The sequence below is a fragment of the Hyalella azteca genome, unplaced genomic scaffold, assembly GCF_000764305.2.
Source record: "Hyalella azteca isolate HAZT.00-mixed unplaced genomic scaffold, Hazt_2.0.2 contig11500, whole genome shotgun sequence".
Taxonomy (NCBI): Eukaryota; Metazoa; Arthropoda; class Malacostraca; order Amphipoda; family Hyalellidae; genus Hyalella; species Hyalella azteca.
This window is the reverse complement of record NW_025941495.1, coordinates 125758-148178: the sequence shown is the minus strand read 5'-3', so window position 1 is coordinate 148178 and position 22421 is coordinate 125758. Positions and strand designations below refer to the sequence as shown.

At 36.6% G+C, this 22421-nt stretch overlaps 1 protein-coding gene across 1 annotated transcript in view; it reads left to right on the top strand.

Annotated features, from left to right (window-relative positions):
- LOC108681395 (voltage-dependent T-type calcium channel subunit alpha-1G) overlaps positions 1-22421 on the top strand; it is a 95841-nt gene that overhangs the window by 15031 nt on the left and 58389 nt on the right. The window contains exons 3-8 of the mRNA XM_047882876.1: positions 10269-10385; positions 10484-10490; positions 12559-12736; positions 13017-14093; positions 14429-14580; positions 14681-14911. Coding sequence (XP_047738832.1) covers positions 10269-10385; positions 10484-10490; positions 12559-12736; positions 13017-14093; positions 14429-14580; positions 14681-14911 — 1762 coding nt within the window. The remainder of the gene's footprint in view (positions 1-10268; positions 10386-10483; positions 10491-12558; positions 12737-13016; positions 14094-14428; positions 14581-14680; positions 14912-22421) is intronic.

The window sequence follows — 22421 nt, the reverse complement described above, 5'->3', positions numbered from 1 at the left end:
AACTGCATCATTGTCCACATTAATCTGCACTGAAGCACACTAAACTGCATCATTGCCCACATTAATCTGCACATTAATCTGCACTAAATAAATATAATTTTCGGAGCAAAGCATTTCATTTATTACATCTGAGAAGATTCATATTATCTGAAATTCCTGATAATAATTGAAAAAATTCTCGGGTGCAGGCATGCGTGAGAAGATTTATAATATATAAAATTTCGAAAAATAACTATTTGAGACAATTGGCGTATGCAGGCATGCGTGAAAAGTCTTATAATATTTCTTATAATAATTGATGAAAATTGCGTGTGCCGGCATGCTTGAGAAGATTTAAAGTATCAAATAATTATGTATACAATTTGCGTGCGCAGTTATTTTCATAATAATTAATGAAATTTGCATGTGCCTGTATACGTGAGAAGATTAAAAATATCAAACAATAATAATATATACCATTTGTTTGCGCAGGTACTTTTATTAGCCCATCGGGTGAGACTATATTTTTATTTTAATTACATTCTGTTTATTATTTTGAGCACCCCTAATACTCACTACTAACCCTTCGGGTGAGACAATATTTATATTTTAATTACATTCAGTTTACTACTTTGAGCACAACTAATACAAACTCCTAGCCCATCGGGTGAGATTATATTTATATTTTCATTACATTTATTACTTTGAGCACACTTAATGCAAACTCTTATCCCATCTGGTGAGACTATGTTTCTTTTTAAATTACAATTATTACTTTTTGTACTCGTAATACTTTCTCCTTGCACATCGTGTGAGAGCGAAGCTCTTATACTTTATTATTCATTACTTCGAACACACTTAATACTTCCTCCTTGCAGTTCTACTTAATAATTTAATACTTTGAGTAAACTTAATACTTCCTCTTTGCACATCTTGTGGAATATCAGTTTTTTTTTATTATAAATACATTATTAGAAATACATCGACCAATCATGCGTAAAACATATTTTTCAACATGGCTTGTGACAAATTATCAGTCAGGAATTATGCACGGAAAACTTATATTCACGAATTTTCAGGGATGAACAAATAAGCATTCACGGCACTCAAAGTATATCTCATAAGATGATCCTTGGATCAAACAGGGCAATTAAATAAACAAATAATTCTTAGCGAGCCTTTTCCTAATTCCGTACGACTTAACTCTCTGTTTTGCACTTAATGTGTTATTTGTATTAACTAGCGTATTCTTCGTATGATTTAATGTGTAGGAGGTCGTTAATGTGTGGCACTTAACGTAAAGTTTTTATAAGCCTGAAAAAGCGACCCAGACTTGACGTGACCCACTTGATCTCACCGACCCAGACTTGACGTGACCCACTTGATCTCACCGACCNATGTGAGGCAACTTTATGACCATCTTAATAATGATCAGCGGAATGAGCGCACATTTAAAAATAATGTGAGGCTACTTTATGACCATCTTAATAATGATCAGCGGAATGAGCGCACATTTAAAAATAATGTGAGGCTACTTTATGACCATCTTAATAATGATCAGCGGAATGAGCGCACATTTAAAAATAATGTGAGGCTACTTTATGACCATCTTAATAATGATCAGCGGAATGAGCGCACATTTAAAAATAATGTGAGGCTACTTTATGACCATCTTAATAATGATCAGCGGAATGAGCGCACATTTAAAAATAATGTGAGGCTACTTTATGACCATCTTAATAATGATCAGCGGAATGAGCGCACATTTAAAAATAATGTGAGGCTACTTTATGACCATCTTAATAATGATCAGCGGAATGACCGTACATTTAAAAATAATGTGAGGCTACTTTATGACCATATTAATAATGATCAGCAGAATGACCGTACATCTATAAATCATCAGTTGCTGCCCTCGATAACCTCCCTCTATCCAGTCTGCCAGCGATGACCAAAATGATTTGCATAGAAACCATCAGTCAACGTTTGCTGACATATCATCAGTCTTATCAATGATCCTTCGACCAGTTCCAAAATTTGACCAATGATCGATCTTTGATCTTTTGGCTCCCTGAGTTTTATCCTAACATATTCCGGAGAGTTTTTTTCTGCGTCATATTTGCTAACTGCGAAATATTTTATCAACTCCTAAATTCTCTTGATGATCTTTCCACTTTTCCTCATTTGTTTCTGACGTCATCATTTGTTCATATCGGTCACCTCTATAGCGCTTCATGTTGTCGTAATGTTCGTTGTTTACAGTTTCATTGAACGTCTTAGAAATAATTTGGACATGTTTCATAATAAGGAAAGACACATAATATATCTTATAGTAGATTTGCAAACACATCTCATAACAATTGCAACAGTCAGACAAATAACTATCGAAATTCGACGTTTCCCATTGACTCGAAATGCATTGCAGTAGTTCTTATATAACTAATGCAAGACTCCGCATTTGTTTCGTATTTTTCAACTCATTTGTCATTTTAAACGGAACGGGTATTTGAATTATAATAGTCAAATATTAAATTGTTATTTTCATCAAAAGGTTAAACATTCACACGTAAAAATTCATTTTTCACTTGCATGAAACCACACCTTTAATTGAAGTGGGGCCGGGATTGACTGGTTTTCTGCCATCAATAGTTCCAAGTTTTTCCTGTCAAGCATGTGTAGTCTTGAGCAGTTACTTTACATCCACTAACTTGCTTTATATCTTTCATCGTGAACCTTATCCTTCACTATCATTATCATCCTATTTATCCACTAGCTTTTTCCTCTCGTCAGGCAGTTTACCCAAAAATTATCCACGCGTCTTTCCTCAATTGTGCCTTCTTCTCCCTATTGTACATGAATATTATGTCTATATTGTAATGGCTTCCTTTATATTCGTATGCAAATTTCCTGTAGTTTATCCATAAACTTTTGCTCCCAATTTCAATTATCTTGGTCCAGTTTTGTCTATGTCCATCTTTTGAATGCAATTTCAATCCTTCTTTCCTTCCTTAATGAGACCGTCTCCCTATTACGGAGATATTCCAGTCTTGTCGCAATATTGTCCCTTATGAATCTTGTTTACAAGTTTTTTTTACAGTTTTATAACTACATTACTGCATAGTTTGCAGTTAGTTTACAGTTTTTAACTACATTAATTTGCTCGTGTCTCTTTACAAGCGTACAGTACAATTTCTCGTGTCTCTTGTTTACAAGTGTGCAGTACAGTTCATGGTGTCTCTTGTTTACAAGTGTACAATACAGTTCCTGGTGTCTCTTGTTTACAAGTGTACAGTACAGTTTCTCGTGTCTCTTGTTTACACGTGTACAGTATATCTTCTTAATATGATCCTCTCGTTTCCTGTATTTACAAATTGCTCGTTTTACAGCCTGGAAATTGCAGAGTATTACAACGACACGATCAGAATCAAAACGTAAGGTTTTTTACAGTCGTAAACGCCATTGCTGCTTTAGACTGACAACTAACGTTAGAATGTAAAGCTGACGGCCTTTAGTGTGACAGTTCGGAAGGCTGCTTGTTTGTGAGGAAGTTTGATTTGCAAAACATCTTCTTTTAATTGTCTAAACACATTTTCTTCTAATACTCTATATAAACACTTCTTCTCCTAATATTCTAAACAAATATTCTTCAAATATTCTAAACACATATTCTTATAATATTCTAAACACTTCTTCTTCTAATTTTCTAAACACATCTTCTTCCAATATTCTAATCATATTTTCTTCTTATAACGCTTCATGGGGGAACGCTCTCGAAAATAAATTGCATATTGTAAATCCAACTTACGACTAAAATTCGAGTTTCATAACAATACAGCTAATTACAGACATTAAATCCTAGTTAATGAGCGGCTATACATGTACTGTACGTATGCGATATACCCGGCCGACGTCATTGCATTGAAGTCTCGATAATCTTTATGGTCAATTTTACATAGAAGTTTCAATTTAGAATCTAAGGCTGTATACTGTCAAAAATTCGTAACTCCATCGCCCAGTAACTGAAGGCTTTTAAAGCTAAACTCACCAATCACAGACGAGAATTCAGCCATTACGTGTTCTTAGGCCGCTTCGTGTACTTGGTCGCTACGTGTACCTATAGACCGCTATTTGTACTTAGACCGCTACATGTAATTAAGCGAGTTTAGATTGTACGGCCCCGTATCGTAGCTTTCTCGATTTCATTTGCTGACCACAGAGCAAAGAAAATAACTTTGAAAGTCACTCTGGACTCTTTGGCTGCGAGACATTTGCATTTATAAGGGGCCTATACAGCCATGAATTAGGGCCCACAAGCATGCATGGGACAGCTGGTGCTGTGTGGTGCCCAGCATGCAGCTAATGGGACAGATGGTGCAGTGTGGTGCACAGCATGCAGCTAATGGGACAGCTGGTGCTGTTTGGTGCTCAGCATGCAGCTAATGGGACAGCTGGAGCTGTGTGATGAACTGCTAATCAATTAACGATTATAATTAACCTCAAATAGCTAGACAATTTCTCTGAATATTTATTAGACTGTGTCTTCATGTCTTCAGATCAACTTAGATTTCTCTCATGATCAACACAGTACTTGTGATATAATCTTGTGCATAACTAATCAATGTTTCCGCGCTGGTCTGATTTACAATTATGTTAAATTTTATAAACTTCGATACTAGGCAACCAGATGTCGTTTTTTGTTTATTATGAAATTCCTCCGTTTGGTATTCAAAACACTTACATAAATCCACAAGATTAATCTTTCTAATACATTCATTTTTCTGTTAAAGCTTATTCACCGACGGTGTAATTTATATTCTATTTTCTTTCTAAATTCTTTCACGATTGGTTTCCCTTCACTCATATTTACTTGATTTTCAGCTTTGAATTAATAGTTTATTGACGTTTTGCTAATAACTAAGTCGATTTGCTAGACTAATTAATCGTTATTTTTATCTTTCACTTTACATGTAGTACTGATTGCACTTTTTATACAGAGCATATGCACATAAATTATTCATTTATGCTGCACTATTTTATTAACTGTACTAAGCCTATAATGCACTGAATAATTTTCCATTGCACCAATTTCTTCCTTTCAGACCTAATTAAATATCAACTAAATTAAATTAATAACTAAATATTCATTGAACTACAAATCAGACGCTAACCTAAAAAGCATTACATAGTTAAACATAGTGAAACATACATAGTTTGTAAAAAAATTACAAAAGAATACAAAGTCTAAAGCATGATATCTTCCATAATCATTCCTACTTTTTTTTCCTTATTCTGGGTATCTAAATAATGAACATAAAAATCGAATTAAGTCCATAAAATAACGAGTTGTCGAAAAAATGCTTAATATAATAAGCAGAGTAATTGTAACTGCGTAGTTCTGCCTAACAATCAGTGTTTTCGATTTTCCAAGCTTGGATTAGCCGTACTGACGGGAAAATGGACTGAGGCATTTTGGAATGACGGAACATCACTTTTATTTTTTTGAAGGACGCTGAATTTAGATCTAAATTAATTTTTTTCAGTGAACTGATTCACTCTTTGTCTATTTATCATGTTTTCTTAATCAATGCCTTTTCTCTAATTTCAATCAATATTTTTCTCAGTACAATTTATAATTTGGTATTTTGTTGTCAAAAATTTTCTGAGTGATTACGACATCGTACGTCGTGTTTGTCACGAGACTTGTTCGGTCCCCCCAACTGTACGTCGTGTTTGTCCCGGGACTTGTTCAGTCCCTCAGTTCCCCCCAACTGTACGTCGTGTTTGTCACGAGACTTGTTCAGTCCCCCCAACTGTACGTCGTGTTTGTCACGAGACTTGTTCAGTCCCCCTGAAAATGATATTGAAATGAAACTATTTTGTTACCGGAACGAAATTTTATTCATCGTCTAATGAAAATTTTTTTGCTGCCTGCCACTCTGTATTTGAAAATAAGTGTTTCCGACCGTATATTGTGCATGTCTCTTGCATTAATTTTGCACCTTTGTGCCACGAAAATAATTGTTTCACTAAATTTTGTACGTCCACGAAACGTTACCCATAATTGTTAGAAAATTTGTGAAGAACTTTTTTTGTTTATCTTGGATGCCATCTTTTCATCGTTCAAACAATGTTCTGACAAAAAAAGTTGAATTTTTGCTCCCTGTCTTGCGCATTCATATGCATTATATTCTCAATTCTACCTTAACGTTCAATAATGTACGTTCAATCTCTGTTGCATATTGAACTTCACGCCCAGCCTTGCTGCTAACATAGCCAATATCTGCTAAATGTGATGTATTGCCAATGATTGTATTCACTCAACTTTTTATTTTGAACATTATTCATTCAGAATTTATGTAGTTTTAATTTGGCATTAAAATGCCAATCATCATTTTTAACTCTCGTTAATATTTGTACGGCTTAACAGTAATATTTTCGCTGATTTGCAAGCACTTTTTACCCACTCTCCTTCCACCAAACACTGCCGCAGCAGAGAGGATGAATATCCCGCCCCAGTCTTCACTATAAAAGCCAGGTACTTCAGTTGAAGTCTTAAGTAAGACGTAGCTTGCGTAGACTATAATTACTAAACTGCCTCTGCTACCTATAAGCCGCGTACAATTATCACATATTACAGTGTTACATTATTACAGTGTTACATTGTTACAATGTTACATTATTACAATGTTACATTATTACAATGTTACATTATTACAGTGTTACATTATTACAGTGTTACATTATTACAGTGTTACATTGTTACAATGTTACATTATTACAGTGTTACATTATTACAATGTTACATTATTACATTGTTACATTATTACAGTGTTACATTATTACAGTGTTACATTATCACAATGTTATCGCTGTTGCTCGTCTGCTGATTCATTAGCGGGCTGGAGACGGTGTAGCAATAACGAGCTTTCATCTGTCATGGCAATGTAATTAACGTTATATCTGATGCTCTAATATTATAGTCTACTGCTCGTCTCGCAATGTTGAATGATATTATTGCAGTGATAATTATTCCAATATAATTCTTATCTCTTCCTGCATTGACGCATGGATGTATTGCTAATGGAAGTAAAGCTCATTAAAATTATGCCATTTACTTGGATCGGATAACTAAGTGGATAATTTTTTCAAGCCGATTAGTTAATATCCATATAAATAAATGTGTCATGGTCATGAGCTTTATTGTTTAAAATAGAATTTTTAATGTCAAATTATTTCTTGTTTGAAACGGATATCAAGCAAGAAAAAAAAATATGAAGAGTAATCTAAATTAATGCTCAATTTACCTCGAATATCGTCACGAGGGTCACCATGTCGAATTTAATTACCATTATTTATTACTAAAAAGTAGCAAGAAATAAAACCCAGGATACCCCCACCTGTTCTGAGCTTGTCCTAAGGAGTCTCTCGGTCGCCATAACGCGTGTGCAATGCAGTATATTAAATGAAAAAAAAATGCAGTATATTAAATGAAAAAAATGCAGTATATTAAATTGTTCAAGACGAAACATCAAGGGTCACACTTTCAAGAATAGTTTCTAGCCATAATTCTGTCAGCCAATCATTAACAGCTTTTTTAGTTTAACCCACCAATCATGGACGGAAAATCCGCTACTGCGCGTATTTGGGCTGCTACATGCATGTACCTATTGGTCGCTCCTCAAGCATTTTCGTTATCACATTACAGTTCACCAATACAGTTCAGAAAACGACCACTTAAGACAGAACATTTGACGCTTGAGGTTGAGTTAAGTAATCGCTACCGTATACCAATTAAGGGATTGGGTCATATATGAATTTTATTCTTGCTAGAAAATTCCATCATATTATCGAACAATTAAAAAATGTCCTCAAATTACCTATATATATGAATGTGCGATAGGATAATGTAATTTGAGCATTTAATCCCGTAGACATAATGTGTAGCATCTTGCCCTTTATTTTAGTCAGGGGATTAAGAATTTTCATATCTACGCTCACTGAAATTTTCCCGGAAGACTGTACGATGTACAGTGTACAATTTCTGCTGGCTGTCACCGCACATATCAATAGAATACTGATTGGCCTGCTTGTAAATGAATTGCTTGCATGCGGGTCTAAGAAATGTAAAATTCATGGTGTACCCAGAAACATTTTTGAAGTACATGATATTTCGCTCTAAGCAATGTACCTTTCAATCGTATTGTAATTCTTTTGAAACAAATTAAGACAAAAAATACTTCTTCCTTAAACCTTGTCTCATTTGCATGTCTCACTGTGCACCGCGCTCTTCACGGTATTTCACAGCACAATTACTAATTGGTTTTGTGATCGTATTCACTATACGCAGTCGCGGATTTTAGTGCACATATCTGGACTAAACGTTCCTCCGGATTGACTGTTTTCCGTGCAGTTTTTGTTTGCAAAAATACACTATGAATCAACCCATTGATAATATTCTCTGTGATTTGCATAACTCAAACCTAAGATGAGTAAGACGGACCTGATACAAGGCTATACTAGCCAATTAAAATTAGTATGATCAATTGACCATTAAAAACATTTGACCGTTGACCATTTTGACCATTAAAACTACCTACATTTTCCTCATAGATTCATTCATGCTAGAAGTTATTCCTCATATTCATGTTTGAAATTACCAAACTTATCACAAATATCATTCATTCAAATATTCGGAATTTATTGGTAAATTCCGTTAAGTTTTCGGGTGTTAGCGCAATATTGGAGCTCGCGTGGCTTGCTTACTGTAAGCCTACAAGGTTTATTTCGCATACAATTCCCTTTTTTTTAGAGCTAACATAAAGAAGTGATTATCGTTGTTAAACGAGCCTAAGTAATAATTATCTTAGCAGGACAGGTCGAATAACCTTTGAGGATAATACCTACCATACAATATAGAACCTGTTTAAAACATAATGGCTAATGGTGGTTGTTATTTTAAAGGCTTCAACTTGCAGGAAATTCCCTATCCGCCTACTGGTGAAATTTCTATTTTATCAGTGAATTTGCTCTAATTTTTTTGTAGGGCAGCTGGATGCGTTTTTGCATGTGACTTCCACTGTTCTCATAATCTCGGCCTTAAATGTTGCCCTTGCTCGCAAAGCCTGGAATTTCAAAAACCCTTTGTGCACTAAGTACAATTCTTTGGCCAAATCCTGGATTACGTTACCTAATTAATTCTTGCTCTCTTGCTACGAATCCTTGTAATTCTTCTCTCTCAATTTCCCTTTTGCCTGCAATTATACACCTGGCTTTTGTATCTTTTAATACTGGATTGCAAGTTAACTTTATCCAGACTCAATCCTCTATCCAATTGGCCTGCTGTATCCCAGCACGCCATCTCTCATAATCCTGAGCATAATTGCATGATTCTTGCCCCGCTCATAACTGCTCAATTTCATCAATAATAAATATCTAAAGCGCTAATCTATACAGGGACTAACTTCTGATTCATTTATTTCAGAATCATGTTACATGTACGTATTATTCCAATGTCGAGAAATTATACCAAATTAGTTGTGGCTGATGCAATCCCTTCATCAGCTGCTGATTGTATGGCTCTGCTAATGAATAGGTTTTACTATTTATAAATAGTTTTTAATAATGAATAAATTTTATAGGGAAATTACGCAAGTCTTTAACGATGTAAACAAAGTGTTTTTTCAGAGTCCGCAGTTTCTGCCAAATGTTAGCTCGCAAAATTGTTGGTGTGCGAATGTTCTTTAGTTCAATGTCGTTTAAAGGTGTTCATTGAGAACCAAACAATTTAATTTTACGGTGCACGATCTCACTTTAAATTAATTAGAAGTCGAAAATAATCTTCTTCTGTACGTTGTGTGTTATGTCTTTAATCTTACATCAGATTGTTCATGAAAATGAATATAATAAGAATCAACTAATACAGACGCTTCGAGTATTTAAAGCTAACACATTTTGATCATAGATGGAAAAATATTGATGTGACGCATTGGGAATCCTTCAACAAGTTTAGATCTGGTGATGGCGATGTTGCTCGCAAAAAGGACGAGAAGATTACAAATTTGACTCGATAAGAGGCTCAATTATTTACAAATATTTGCACATCCAGGACTGGAAATTTTCGTACCAAGTCCGGTCCTTCGCGTGTTGACAGTCCGCACCTCAATTCGCTGTCGAGTGTCCGAGTTTCTTGCTATGCTCGTATTGTTAGGCATTAACTGTGATAAATCTCTTATCCGTACATTACGTCGTGCCAAAAATACTTGTTTGATGTGTCTGATTTACTTTCGTATTTAGACCCATCACGTCTTACTTCAACGTCACCGAAGTGGAGAAAGACTACATCTGTTCTCTACCCAAGGACAATGGAATGCATACGTGTGAGGAGCTGCCGCCAACCAAGCATGAAAGTAAGACATGCTCATATAATTAAAAAATTATGCTCTGTGTTGTTGAAGTTTTGCTTCATCGTAGCTAAATATAACTGTTCATGTTTGTACCATTTTAGTTTACAGGTATGCAAGTTTGTTTATTATTCGTTCCATCATCACTAAGCATGCCGAGAAGATCTAACAATTTAAGTTCTCCATTATCAATTAATTTTGCTTGTGTGGAAACCCGCGTAAACGGCAGAATTGTTATGGCGAGCTAGACAGGCGTACCCGCTGCCTGGGGGGTAGATGCCAAATCAATACCGCTTAGCTTTCAGAGGTAAAATCTTTAGTTTAATGAAGGAACTATGTACAAAAATCTGTGCATAATTTTCTAGGAGTTCTTCTGAGAAATATTACATTTACCTCTTTTGTCCTTGCATTGACTCTAGGAGTTTAGACAGAACGACTCTATAGCCACATTAATTCAAGCCATCAATTGCCCTGACGCTTGGGGGAAAGATATTGACCAGGAGCCGTACTATCAAAAATAGTTACGAATTTGTATCTACCAGCAGCCAATCATTGACGCCTTTTCATTCTAAAGCCACCAATCACGGACGAGAAATCGGCCGCTTTCTAGTTAAGCCGCTCTGTTTAGTTCGGACGCTACATATACTTGGGCCGCTACGTGTACTAAAACAAGTTTTGGTAGTACGGCCCACATACCATATCAGTATCCATATATAAAAATTACTGGATCCTGCTATTTATGCATGCCTTCAAAACATAGCAACGTCATCTTGCGACCATCACCACGTCGCTGTTCAAGTTGAATGGAAGATGTAAACCTAATTCCCCGTTAGCTTTCCAGTGTCATCTCTGTGGCGTTGGTGCATCCAAGTGTTGAACTATGATGAGGGCTGAATTACAAATGCCTATTTTTCTCCAAAAATATTGATGCATCATCTGCTTTTAATGAACTAATCATCTAAGATGTTAGTTATCCTACTGGTCTTGTTGGGCATTTGCTTCTCCTTTCAGAGGACACATCTAAATCTGAATCTGAAGGCTGTGATTAGATCGAACCCTTTCATTTATTCAATGAATTCTGAACGATGCTACGATTCAGAAAGGAATTAGCTAACGCATTTGAGCACAAAATTGGTAACACCCAATCGGAACTGAATAATGGACTGCCGCGCTTAGGTTTTTAGGCGTTGCTAGTTAACCTAACCTCTTGCCGAGGCAACTTTAAAAGCTAAATGAAGTGGATTCTATTGTACAATCCTTTAATACGATATTAATTGATAAAAATTGGTTAATTCTCGAATGGAGCAGCTGCAATAATGTTTTTTTTTCACACAAATTCTTATGCTTAAAACCCTTTTCATAATCGTAAAAATAAGGAACACTTGAGACTGCTTAATCATAACTAATTACTGGTGAATATGTTTGCTGAAATTCTATGAAGTCCAACCAAAGTTAACTAAAATGGCAGCGTTCGGGAAATTTTAGGTGGAATTGCTTAAACTTATTTAATATGATCCGACGGATTTATAATAATTAGATTCAATATTCGAAAATTGTTAGGTTGAGTAACAACTTTATAGCTTAATTAGAACCTCTAATGTGAATAATTCATTAAATGAAAGTATTTCATTAGATATAATATCCTGAAGGCATTATTAATAGAAAATTGCAATGAAGCCTTATCCTTTGGCGTGGTTCAAAATATCAGTTGATTTAGAGATAATTTCGGCATAACCCGGATGTACTTTTGAAGTAACAGGTCTGTCTACAACGAGACTGTGTAGGTTTAAGTGTGGTTAATAGAGTCGATTAATGAATAACTCATACTATGTCCGTATGTCATTGAAGTAACTGGTCTGCCATATAACGAGACTTTAGGTTCAAGTGGCGTCAATTAAGTCAATTAATGATTAACTCGTACAATGTCCGCATGTCAATGAAGTAACTGGTCTGCCGTGCAACGAGACCGTGTAGGTTCAAGTAGGGTTAATTAAGTCAATTAATGGATAACTCAAATGTCCGCATGTCATTGAAGGAACTGGTCTGCCTTGCATAGAAGGAAGAAGAGATGTTTCTCACTTACGTGGAAGAGATATTCCAAGTTAAAATCACATGAACCACCTCAATTTATCCCCGAAAGAATAATATAACATATGCGTTATTACTGAATAATATTCAGTAATAACGCACTGGCGTTGTCGATGAGCGGGTACTTGTTTTGCTATATTTATTTTTATTTATTTACTTATGTGTTCACGTTGCAGGTGATCAGCCTCGAGGGCTGGGTGGATATTATGTATTACGTCCAAGACGGACACTCCTTCTGGGACTGGATATACTTCGTGCTGCTCATTGTGGTGAGCATGGATGTGCTGCTCATTGTGGTGAGCATGGATGTGCTGCTCATTGTGGTGAGCATGGATGTGCTGCTCATTGTGATGATTACGGACATATTTTGTGCTTAATCAATTTACTAACCTGTACGTGAGTTCAACTTTCATATCAGGATACTTTTTTCAAATTCCAATCGATTAAATATTGTGAATACATTGGCCAAGTTTCTTATAACTACTTATGTTGCGTGTGTACACCGAGACAAGCGAACTAACTAATTAAATGTCATTGTTTTTTTTTCAGATCGGTTCTTTTTTCATGATAAATTTATGTCTAGTCGTAATAGCTACTCAATTCTCGGAGACGAAAAAGCGCGAAATGGAGCGCATGAAGCAAGAACGCGCGCGCTACCATTCCTCCAGCACCCTGGCGTCCGGTTCCGACCAGCCAGGCTGCTACGCTGAAATTCTGAAATACATCGCACATTTAGCAAGGAAATTTAAGCGCAAAGTCTATGCCCGATATAGAATATATCGTCGAAAAAGGAACCAAGGGTCCAAACATCTCAGTCTGAAGAAGCAAAGAAAGAAGAGGCATCAGTTCGAGTTAACTGATGTCGCTGAGGAAAGAGAAATGGTTGAAGCCATCCCAACGTTAACCATCATCAATAATACAGGGTCGTCAACACTTGATGACCAGCTAGAAGCAAGACAAGCCAGCGAAGAACCAAGAAGAAGTAACACAAATCTAATGCCTAACTTGTTACCCCTACCATCGTCGGACGGTAGCTGTACCCCGTCAACTTCAAGAACACGACGATCGTCGGTCATGTTTAACGATGTTGTCCAAATGCACGGAGGAGAAGGCGATACCAAAAATGTTTGTCTAAGCGAGAAAACCACTCAGACGGACCCTGAACCTCCCGAACCTTTGGTCTCCCGGGAGTCTCCGAAACCTATCAGATATTTACCAAGAGGTCGTGGAGGCTCAGGGCTGACATGTGGTGAACTCCTTGCTTTGAGCGGAGCTTTGTCTGCAGCTCTTCCTACCCACATGGGGGTGGACTCCAGATCGGTCCACACGCTCTATTCGTCTCTTGCCAAAGGCGTTAAACATTTCTCGGCTCCTTCATTGTTCTTTTCGAACGATCCGTCGCTCCCTTACGACGATTCTGACGACTCCAGCCGAACTGACTCGGACTGGAGCGAGTCAGAAGAAGAATGGAGCGAAGAAACTATGCGCAACAGACCCATCCGGCGATGGTGTTCGGCAGGCCGCAAGAAAGTTCAGCAGCTCGTTAATAGCAATTATTTTCAGAGATGGATACTCTGTGCCATCCTCGTGAACACTCTTAGTATGGGAGTCGAGTACCACAATCAAGTGAGTCTCTTGGCTTTAAAATATATGGATAAACTAGATTAACTTCATCACGTACTTTGTTGCAGTATAGATCCTCGAAACTCATTTGGCTTCTTTAATTTATATTCAATATTTAAGATCCACATGTTTAATTAATACTGAAATTGATAATCTTCTTACTTGTAATGTTTTTGTGCTATATAGAAAACCATCAAATCCTTTGTATTAACCCTTTATCTACGGATACATACACCGTATTCAGTGGCATTCAGTAAACACACATGGTAACTAGGGTCACCGTTATTGGGGTATACCACTTGGTGACAGATTTCTTAAGTGTTTGTTGCTCCCGTCAGCCGGAGGAGTTGACGCAGATCGTGGAAACGAGTAACATGATCTTCTCTGGAGTGTTCGCGTTCGAAATGTTCCTCAAAATAATTTCCGAGGGACCTTTTGGGTACATCAGCAACGGCTTCAATCTCTTCGACGGCGTCATCGTGGTTTTAGGGTGAGATCCTTAACTTCACGTTATTATTTAATTCACATGTTATTCCTACGGCACGCGACAGAACCCAAGATTATCACGCTTAACGCTCGCCGCTGTGCAGGATCGTGGAGATGTGCCAGACGTACATCGTACAGAGCAGTTCGGATCTCCTCGCGGACGCGGCAGGCAGCGGCTCGAGCCTGTCCGTGCTCCGCACTTTCCGTTTGTTGCGGATCCTCAAACTGGTCCGCTTTATGCCGCAGCTCCGGCGACAGCTGTTCGTCATGCTGCGCACCATGGACAATGTCGCTATTTTCTTCTCGCTTTTAGTCCTTTTTATCTTCATATTCAGGTGAGGAAGTTTATCATTTATGTTATCCGATTTTGCTTTAAATGTATCAGTATCATCTGTAATCTAATTATCCTTCCCTCTGTCCATTCCAAATAATACTATATTGTATACGGTATACTGGATACTGTATTGTATACGGTATTGTATACTGTATTGTTTCGCTGAAGTGAAGGGTTAGCTATCATTTACTGATTGGAAAATAGGTCAATTCTTTCACGGCCCTCAGTAAATTCTTCAAAATTTGTTATTTCTAAGAAACTCGCATGTCTTCTTTCCTCCACAATAACTCGAAATTAGGTCTCTTCACAACATAGCTTAAATTCCGTTAAAATCGTACGTGCGGTAAACTCCTTTAACCAAAACTTGTGTAAATACTCGGCCTTTTAGCCTGCCTAAGTTTAATTTAATAAGTTATTTTCTTAGGTGAATCCTTGATGTCTAAATCTCTGTCTTCTTCTCTCTAATCTGTGTCCATGCTACTTGATAAATCGAAATTTTTATTTGTTGGCTAAATGAACTTGACATATTTTTATCTCAAGTTAAGGTAAGTTGTAAAGTGTAACTAATAACGTACAACATTATTCAACGTATCCAGGCTGACGTCTCACACTCATGAATGCTCTGGTCAATTATTGAACTTTTAACTATTTGAAAACAAAAGTTCACAACATGTGTGTCATGTAAAACAAAAGTTCACAACATGTGTGCCATGTAAAACAAAAGTTCACAACATGTGTGCCATGTAAAACAAAAGTTCACAACATGTGTGTCATGTAAAACAAAAGTTCACAACATGTGTGACATGTAAAAGTTTACGATATGGGATGGCTTTTCTATCAATTCAAGATGCGATTTTAAAATGTAATCAATAATAATTTGATCAATGAAATTTAACTCAAGAAATGGTCATGCACATGCAGCCCAATTCATGCATAATCACTCATGCACATCATTCCTAATTCATCATTTAGCCTGTCTAATTTATTTATATTTTAACATCACAAAAATGCGTCATCAAGTAAAGCTTAGGTTGGTCACAGCCTCTGCAAAAAAGGAAAAGTTCATCTTGCTCATGTCGTTCTAACAGATTTGTTCAATTCAATGTAACTCCTAGTTTTTATGTAATTCAGTATAACGATTAATTCTTACTCAATTTACTGTAACGCTTAACTCTTATTTAATTCATTATAACTTTTTATAAGCATATCGCGTTCCGTAACAGCGAATGTCTCCGCTTATTTTAGGCCTAGTCCATTTTTGTAACTGAAAGTTACAAAAATGCGGCGAACCTAAAAATTCATTTGTAGTTTTTATTTTGGCATTCGTGCTGAGAAAAAAAAGATCAGATGGGTTTCCGGGTAATCCGAAGTTGCGGTATAATTTACATTAAAATATTGCTTTGTAAATATCTGATTTTCCATCAATTAAACTTCGTTTTAAAAATTGAGATCCACAGTTTTCAAGATTAATAGATGATTATAAACTTGCAGTGACTCTACCGTGACTTGCAGTGCCTTAGTTTATGTTAGAGCCCCTAATGGACTAATAAATATTTTCATTCAACAGTTTCAATAAAGAAATCGTGAATAGAAATTAGTTTCAAATTTGCTGTAACATTCAATTTCGTGCACAATGTTCTGTAATTTTTTGTACTTTCTTATAAGGTGAAAAATATCGGATAGAATAATTTTTTTTCACTTGGTTCCATCGTGAAGTGAGAAGACAATATGAGGAAATTAATGCTTCTTCCTACTTGAATGCTTGCAGTGAATTATTCATCTGTCTAATTTGATTAACTTAATTACTGCTAATTTACTGCTAACGTACAAATACTTTACTACGAAAAAGGTCATTTTTAATAATAAATAAATCATTCCCTGAAAAAAAAACAAATTTAACACTGATTATTATGATATTATAGAATGATATTATTATTATTATGATATTATAGAATATTTTCCATTTCCAACACAAATATCAGGCCTCGACCATGATCAAATAAAACAAAGTTTGTTCAGTTCCCCACTAAAACCATGCGTTGTGTCTTTCTCATGTCCTAAATACTACATTTTTCCACTATATAACGCAGTCCCCGGCAGTTTTCAGCCGTTAACACAATTTCAAGCGATGCCGAGAGGTCCATGCAATGCATTTCTACCTTAGAGCCGCGGGCTCGGGATTTCAATTTAGTTTAGGCAAAAAAATGCATTAACAATGGGACGCAACGTTAGTTTGATGACCGCGGCCGCCGTCGCCTACTCAATTATTTGGCTTGCCCGGCCCCAGCTTTATGATATTGCGAGGCTGTCGCTAACACAATTAGCAGCGATGTGGTCACCATAGTCGATAGTGACGCGCTAGTCGATAGTGGCGCTCTAGTCGATAGTGACGCTGTGGTCGATAGTGACGCTCTAGTCGATAGTGACGCTCTAGTCGATAGTGACGCTCTAGTTGATATTGACGCTCTAGTCGATAGTGACGCTGTGGTCGACAGTGACGCGCTAGTCGCTAGTGACACGCTAGTCGATAGTGGCGCTCTAGTCGATAGTGGCGCTCTAGTCGCTAGTGACACGCTAGTTGATAGTGACGCTCTGGTCGATAGTGACGCTCAAGTCGATAGTGACGCTCAAGTCGAAAGTGACGCTCTTCGCTCAAGTGTATAGTGACGCTCAAGTGGATAGTGACGCTATAGTCGCTTATTTCCTTTTATTTGTGATGTGGAAAGTGAGAACGAACGGTTAACTGTAGCCGCTGATGGACTCCATTATTAATTATTCCGGTCTATTTATTTATCTGGTTCGGTAAACTTTTAATGAGATTATATCCCATTAGAAACTGTAAATAAATAAATATATTTGTTTCTATTCACTGCTTATTATAGATTTTATTCCCAGTCACTTTTCAGTACAATATCATTTAATTCTGATATAAAAATAATTGCTGACGTTTGTGTTCTCATTGTTATTAGTTAGCTATTAAACACAATTTAATCTAAAAAGAATCCAAAGAGGTGTGAAGAACCTATAAGAATTTCACATTTTTTAGCGAAAAGATTAATATTTTTCAAAACACTTTGCGAAGAAGTGGTAATAACGCTTGGTACTGAAGAAACGTGAAACTAGGGTAATTATGAAACAGGGGGATCCTGAGGTAATTATGAAACAGAGTGATCCTAGGGTAATTATGAAAGAGTGATTGTAGTGTAATTATAAAGCAAGGTGATTCTAAGGTGATATTGAAAGTGAGATCGAGGGTAATTATGGAACAGGGAGATCCAAGAGTGATTATGAAGCAGGGTGATCAAAGGGTAATTATGAAGCAAAGTGGTCCTAGGTTGATTATGAAAGTTTTCAGAGGGTAATTACTAAACGTCATGCTCATAGGGTAATTATGAAAGCGTGATTGTAGGATAATTATGAAACGGGGGAATCCTAAGGTGATATTGAAAGAATCATCGTAGGGTAATCATGAAAGCGTGATCCTAGGGTAAGTATGAAACATGGTGGTACTAGGGTAATTACGAAAGAGTGATCGTAGTGTGATTATGAATTGCGGATGAATGACTACCACAAATCATCTATTGGGTACGTGATGGATAGTTCAGTCGCTGCGCAAACTCCACATGTAAAAGGGCAAATGTTCTCATTAGATTCAAATTCAAATCAACGTATATATTAATCTAGATAACACTTTAATATTAACTATACATAATAACACGACTTCAAAGGGAATTCTCATCCATGTCACAAGCTCAAATCGACTATACACTTGGCACTAAAATTCTAATAATTTAAAAATTCTTACTATTTAGTTGCCATCGTTCTTGCATGTAGTAAAAAACTAAAACTATTCTCCAGAGCATTCGGTTAGCGTTGACAGGTTTCTTCCCTTGCCGAAGTCAATTAGGTTTGCATCACCTTTAACCTGGGCCGATTTAACCAGATATATGAATAATTCATGAAGAAATACAATGTAACATCAGAAATTGTGCGCCAAGTAGAGCTTATAGAATTGAGTGCCAAGTAGAGTTTATAGAAGGCTTCTGGACTTCTGAGGCAACTGACACAACGGCTCCAATAATAAAACATTTATAACCAAAATTGGCAAAAACGAGCGAGTTATAAAAATTCTAGAAGTAATGAATTTGTATGCGGATATAAGCGGGTAACCAAGCTCAGTTACACTCTCCACCAGTTCACTAAGTTTAATTGCTATTATGTAGATATTTAGGTAGCTTTTTCTTGTCTCATTATTGCCCATTTCTTGCTTCTCCCTATTCCCACACTTGTATGCAGCTTGCTTTGCTTCCTTTCTTTCCTGCTTATCTCGAGCTGTCCTGGTAATATAGATACGAAACTTAANTTTTTACCAAGACTGTACGGGAGCGGAGGCGTTTCATGTCATGTCTCCCTCCTTCTTCAGTATTCTCGGTATGAACCTTTTTGGCTGCAAGTTCTGCAATGAGAAGGACGGCCAAGTTACGTCGTGTGATCGAAAGAACTTCGACAGTCTCTTATGGGCCAGCATTACAGTCTTTCAGGTATCGCCGTGTGGCCTAACTTTTTCTCTTCACCTTTACTTTAGTTTTTACTTCATTTTTTATCTTCGACAATTTCACACGCTACCAACGAAGGTTGCTTCATTTTCTCGACAGCAATTTCAGGGAGCCAAATAAGCAAATTTTGGCCTGTAAATGCGAGAAATAAGTGATTATTTTCTAGGATCAGCATTTAATCACTATTGCATGACATAATTATGGTGCAGAGAATTTCAGGCTTGCGTTAGACATTTATAATATTTAGATATATATCACTTCACGTATGTTAATAGACAATCGAATTGTGTCCATGATATCTTCTTTTTTGAAAACTATGCCATACTAGGTGAGTTAATGGTGATATTTGCTTATTACATGTATAGCTCACTATTGATTGCCAATTCAGCAACCTGCAAACGAATATTCGAAGGGATGGGGAAACTATTCTTACCTTTCCTTAAAAGTTTCACGTTAGAAAAATTTAAATGGATATCAGCGACTTGAAACAAATGGTTTAGAAGTGATGATAAAATTTGAAAGATATTTGTAGCATATGAACGATTACAATTTTAATCTCGAAGGCTCCCTGAAGCTGCTGTTGGATCTGCAATCGCACTTATTCAATTTTCAATTGTTTTGGGTAAGTTTCGAACCCACGCCTTGGTGAGGTGGTTTGTGGTTGGGTGAGTTTTTGTTTCATTCTTCTCTTAATAAATCAATTTTATTTGAGTAAGTCTGATCCCCTTTCGGGGAAACTTTCTGGTTGGGGAAAGTTCGAACCCTCTCCAGGGTAAGTTTATCGCAGTTCTGGGGTAAGTTTGTCTCAGTATCGGGAAGAGTTCCTGACCATGCATCGACGGCGTCTCAATTCTCAGGCAACTCAAGGTTTTTTAATCCCTTCTCTTTTTTTGGCTGTCTTGTCCAATTTGGCCAGACTTTTTTGTCCGCTTGCCTCGACACTAAATTATATTTCTCCCCGCATGACTTAATCGTCGCAGTGACGTTAATTATCTTGAGAAAATAATCTGCCTACAAGAAAAATTCTAAATCATCCTTGAATTTCTGTAATTTTGGACTCTTAGAAGTTTGCCCTCACCCTGCGGCGAGCATGAATGCGCATCGAAGATGAACGTGAGCGATGTGCTTTATTATATATTAAATTACGCTTGCATCCTGCACATTTTAATTCGTTTTCCTAAATAAGCTTGAATAATTATTAAACTTATCAATAGCAACAAGAATCAATCCAACAACAAGTGCTGAGTTGGTCAATTTTTCCGCGGCTCAGCAAGTTATTCCAGAATAGATCTAGCAAATTTATATAATTACAAATGGTTGAAATGAGTCAAAATATTTTAAATTTGAATAATTTCACGAAAAATTTAGTTGCTGCGACCCTGAAGTCGGGAGCTCGTGTCTGGTTCATTGCCGCGTCTGCGATCCTCTTATATTTCACGTAATCCGTCCGGTTTCGTGTTTCTTGTAACTCTTCCGGTTTCATGTAATCCAGCTGGTTTCATGTTTCGCGTAATCCGTCCGGTTTCGTGTAATCCGTCTGGTTCTGTGTTTCATGTAATTCTTCCGGTTTCATGTAATCCGGCTGGTTTCATGTTTCATGTAATCCAGCTGGTTTCATGTTTCGTGTAATCCGTCTGGTTTTGTGTTTCGTGTAATCCGTCCGGTTTCGTGTTTCTTGTAATTCTTCCGGTTTCGTGTAATCCGGCTGNACCTTCATCATTCCACTCCTTCGTACCTTCATCATTCCACCCCCCCAAACCTTCATCATTCCACTCCTCCAATCCGTATTCTGTTTACTTGCCGTATAATAATTTTAGTGCATTGTCCTTCCGATTTCACTTTGAATTCAAAAATATTAGAATAATTGAGGCCATGAAACTTACAATGGTGTAAAGGTATTTTTTGACATTTTAATTAAAAGTATAAAGCATTGCCTGATTCTTTTAGCATCTCGGGAAATGCTAGTTAAAGTATTTGTATTCGCTATTACCTGGCATGTAGTATTCACAATACTATCATGTTGAAGTCGCTTATATGGCATGTAGTTTGTGCCATTCTTCAAAAGAACCAACTTTTCTAGAAATTTTTTCATTTCATACTATTGCCATACTTACTATTTTTTCATACTGTACTACCATTATACTCACTATTTTTTCATACTATACAATCACTATACTCAACAGTTTTTCATACTATACTACACTATACTACTTACTATTTTTTCATACTGTACTATCTCTATACTTACTTTTTTTCATACTATACTATCGCTATACTCACTATTTTTTCATACTATACAATCACTATAATTACTATTTTTTCATACTATACTATTACTATACTCACTATTTTTCCGCCACTAAGGTAAAAATATTTTGCTGTACTCCAGCCTATTGATTGATATCCCAGCAATGCCTCCAGATTGGTAGCAACATATTAAACAATTTCGAGATGTTGAAGCAATGGTTTTTAGTAAAATTCGTGAATTTTTGTTGGATGAAATATGGTGCCTTATTTTATGACTGCAATATATTTTTTGTACAATTTTAAATTCCAATGGAGTGATATATTCTATGCAGTTATGAAATTTCTTATCGATTGTTTTTATTAATATACCTAATTTATTTGGATTAATTCCCGGAAATTACCTTAGATAAGATGTTTGAAAACATCTTCAATATCGAAAACTTAGTAAACTAAAACTTGTTTGGAGGTTCGCTACTCGAGCAATGCGGTCGCCCACAGCCATGTAGCCAGGTTCCTATATTTCCTGAATTGTAAATCTCAGCGTGAAGACGCAGACATTTTTTTTAATATTATAAATTGTAGGGGTTGCCTCTCTGCTGCCCCGTGCTGTCTCTGTGGCCCGTTCTGTCTCTATGGCCCGTGCTGTCTCTGTGGCCCGTGCTGTCTCTGTGGCCCGTGCTGTCTCTGTGGTCCGTGCTGTCTCTGTGG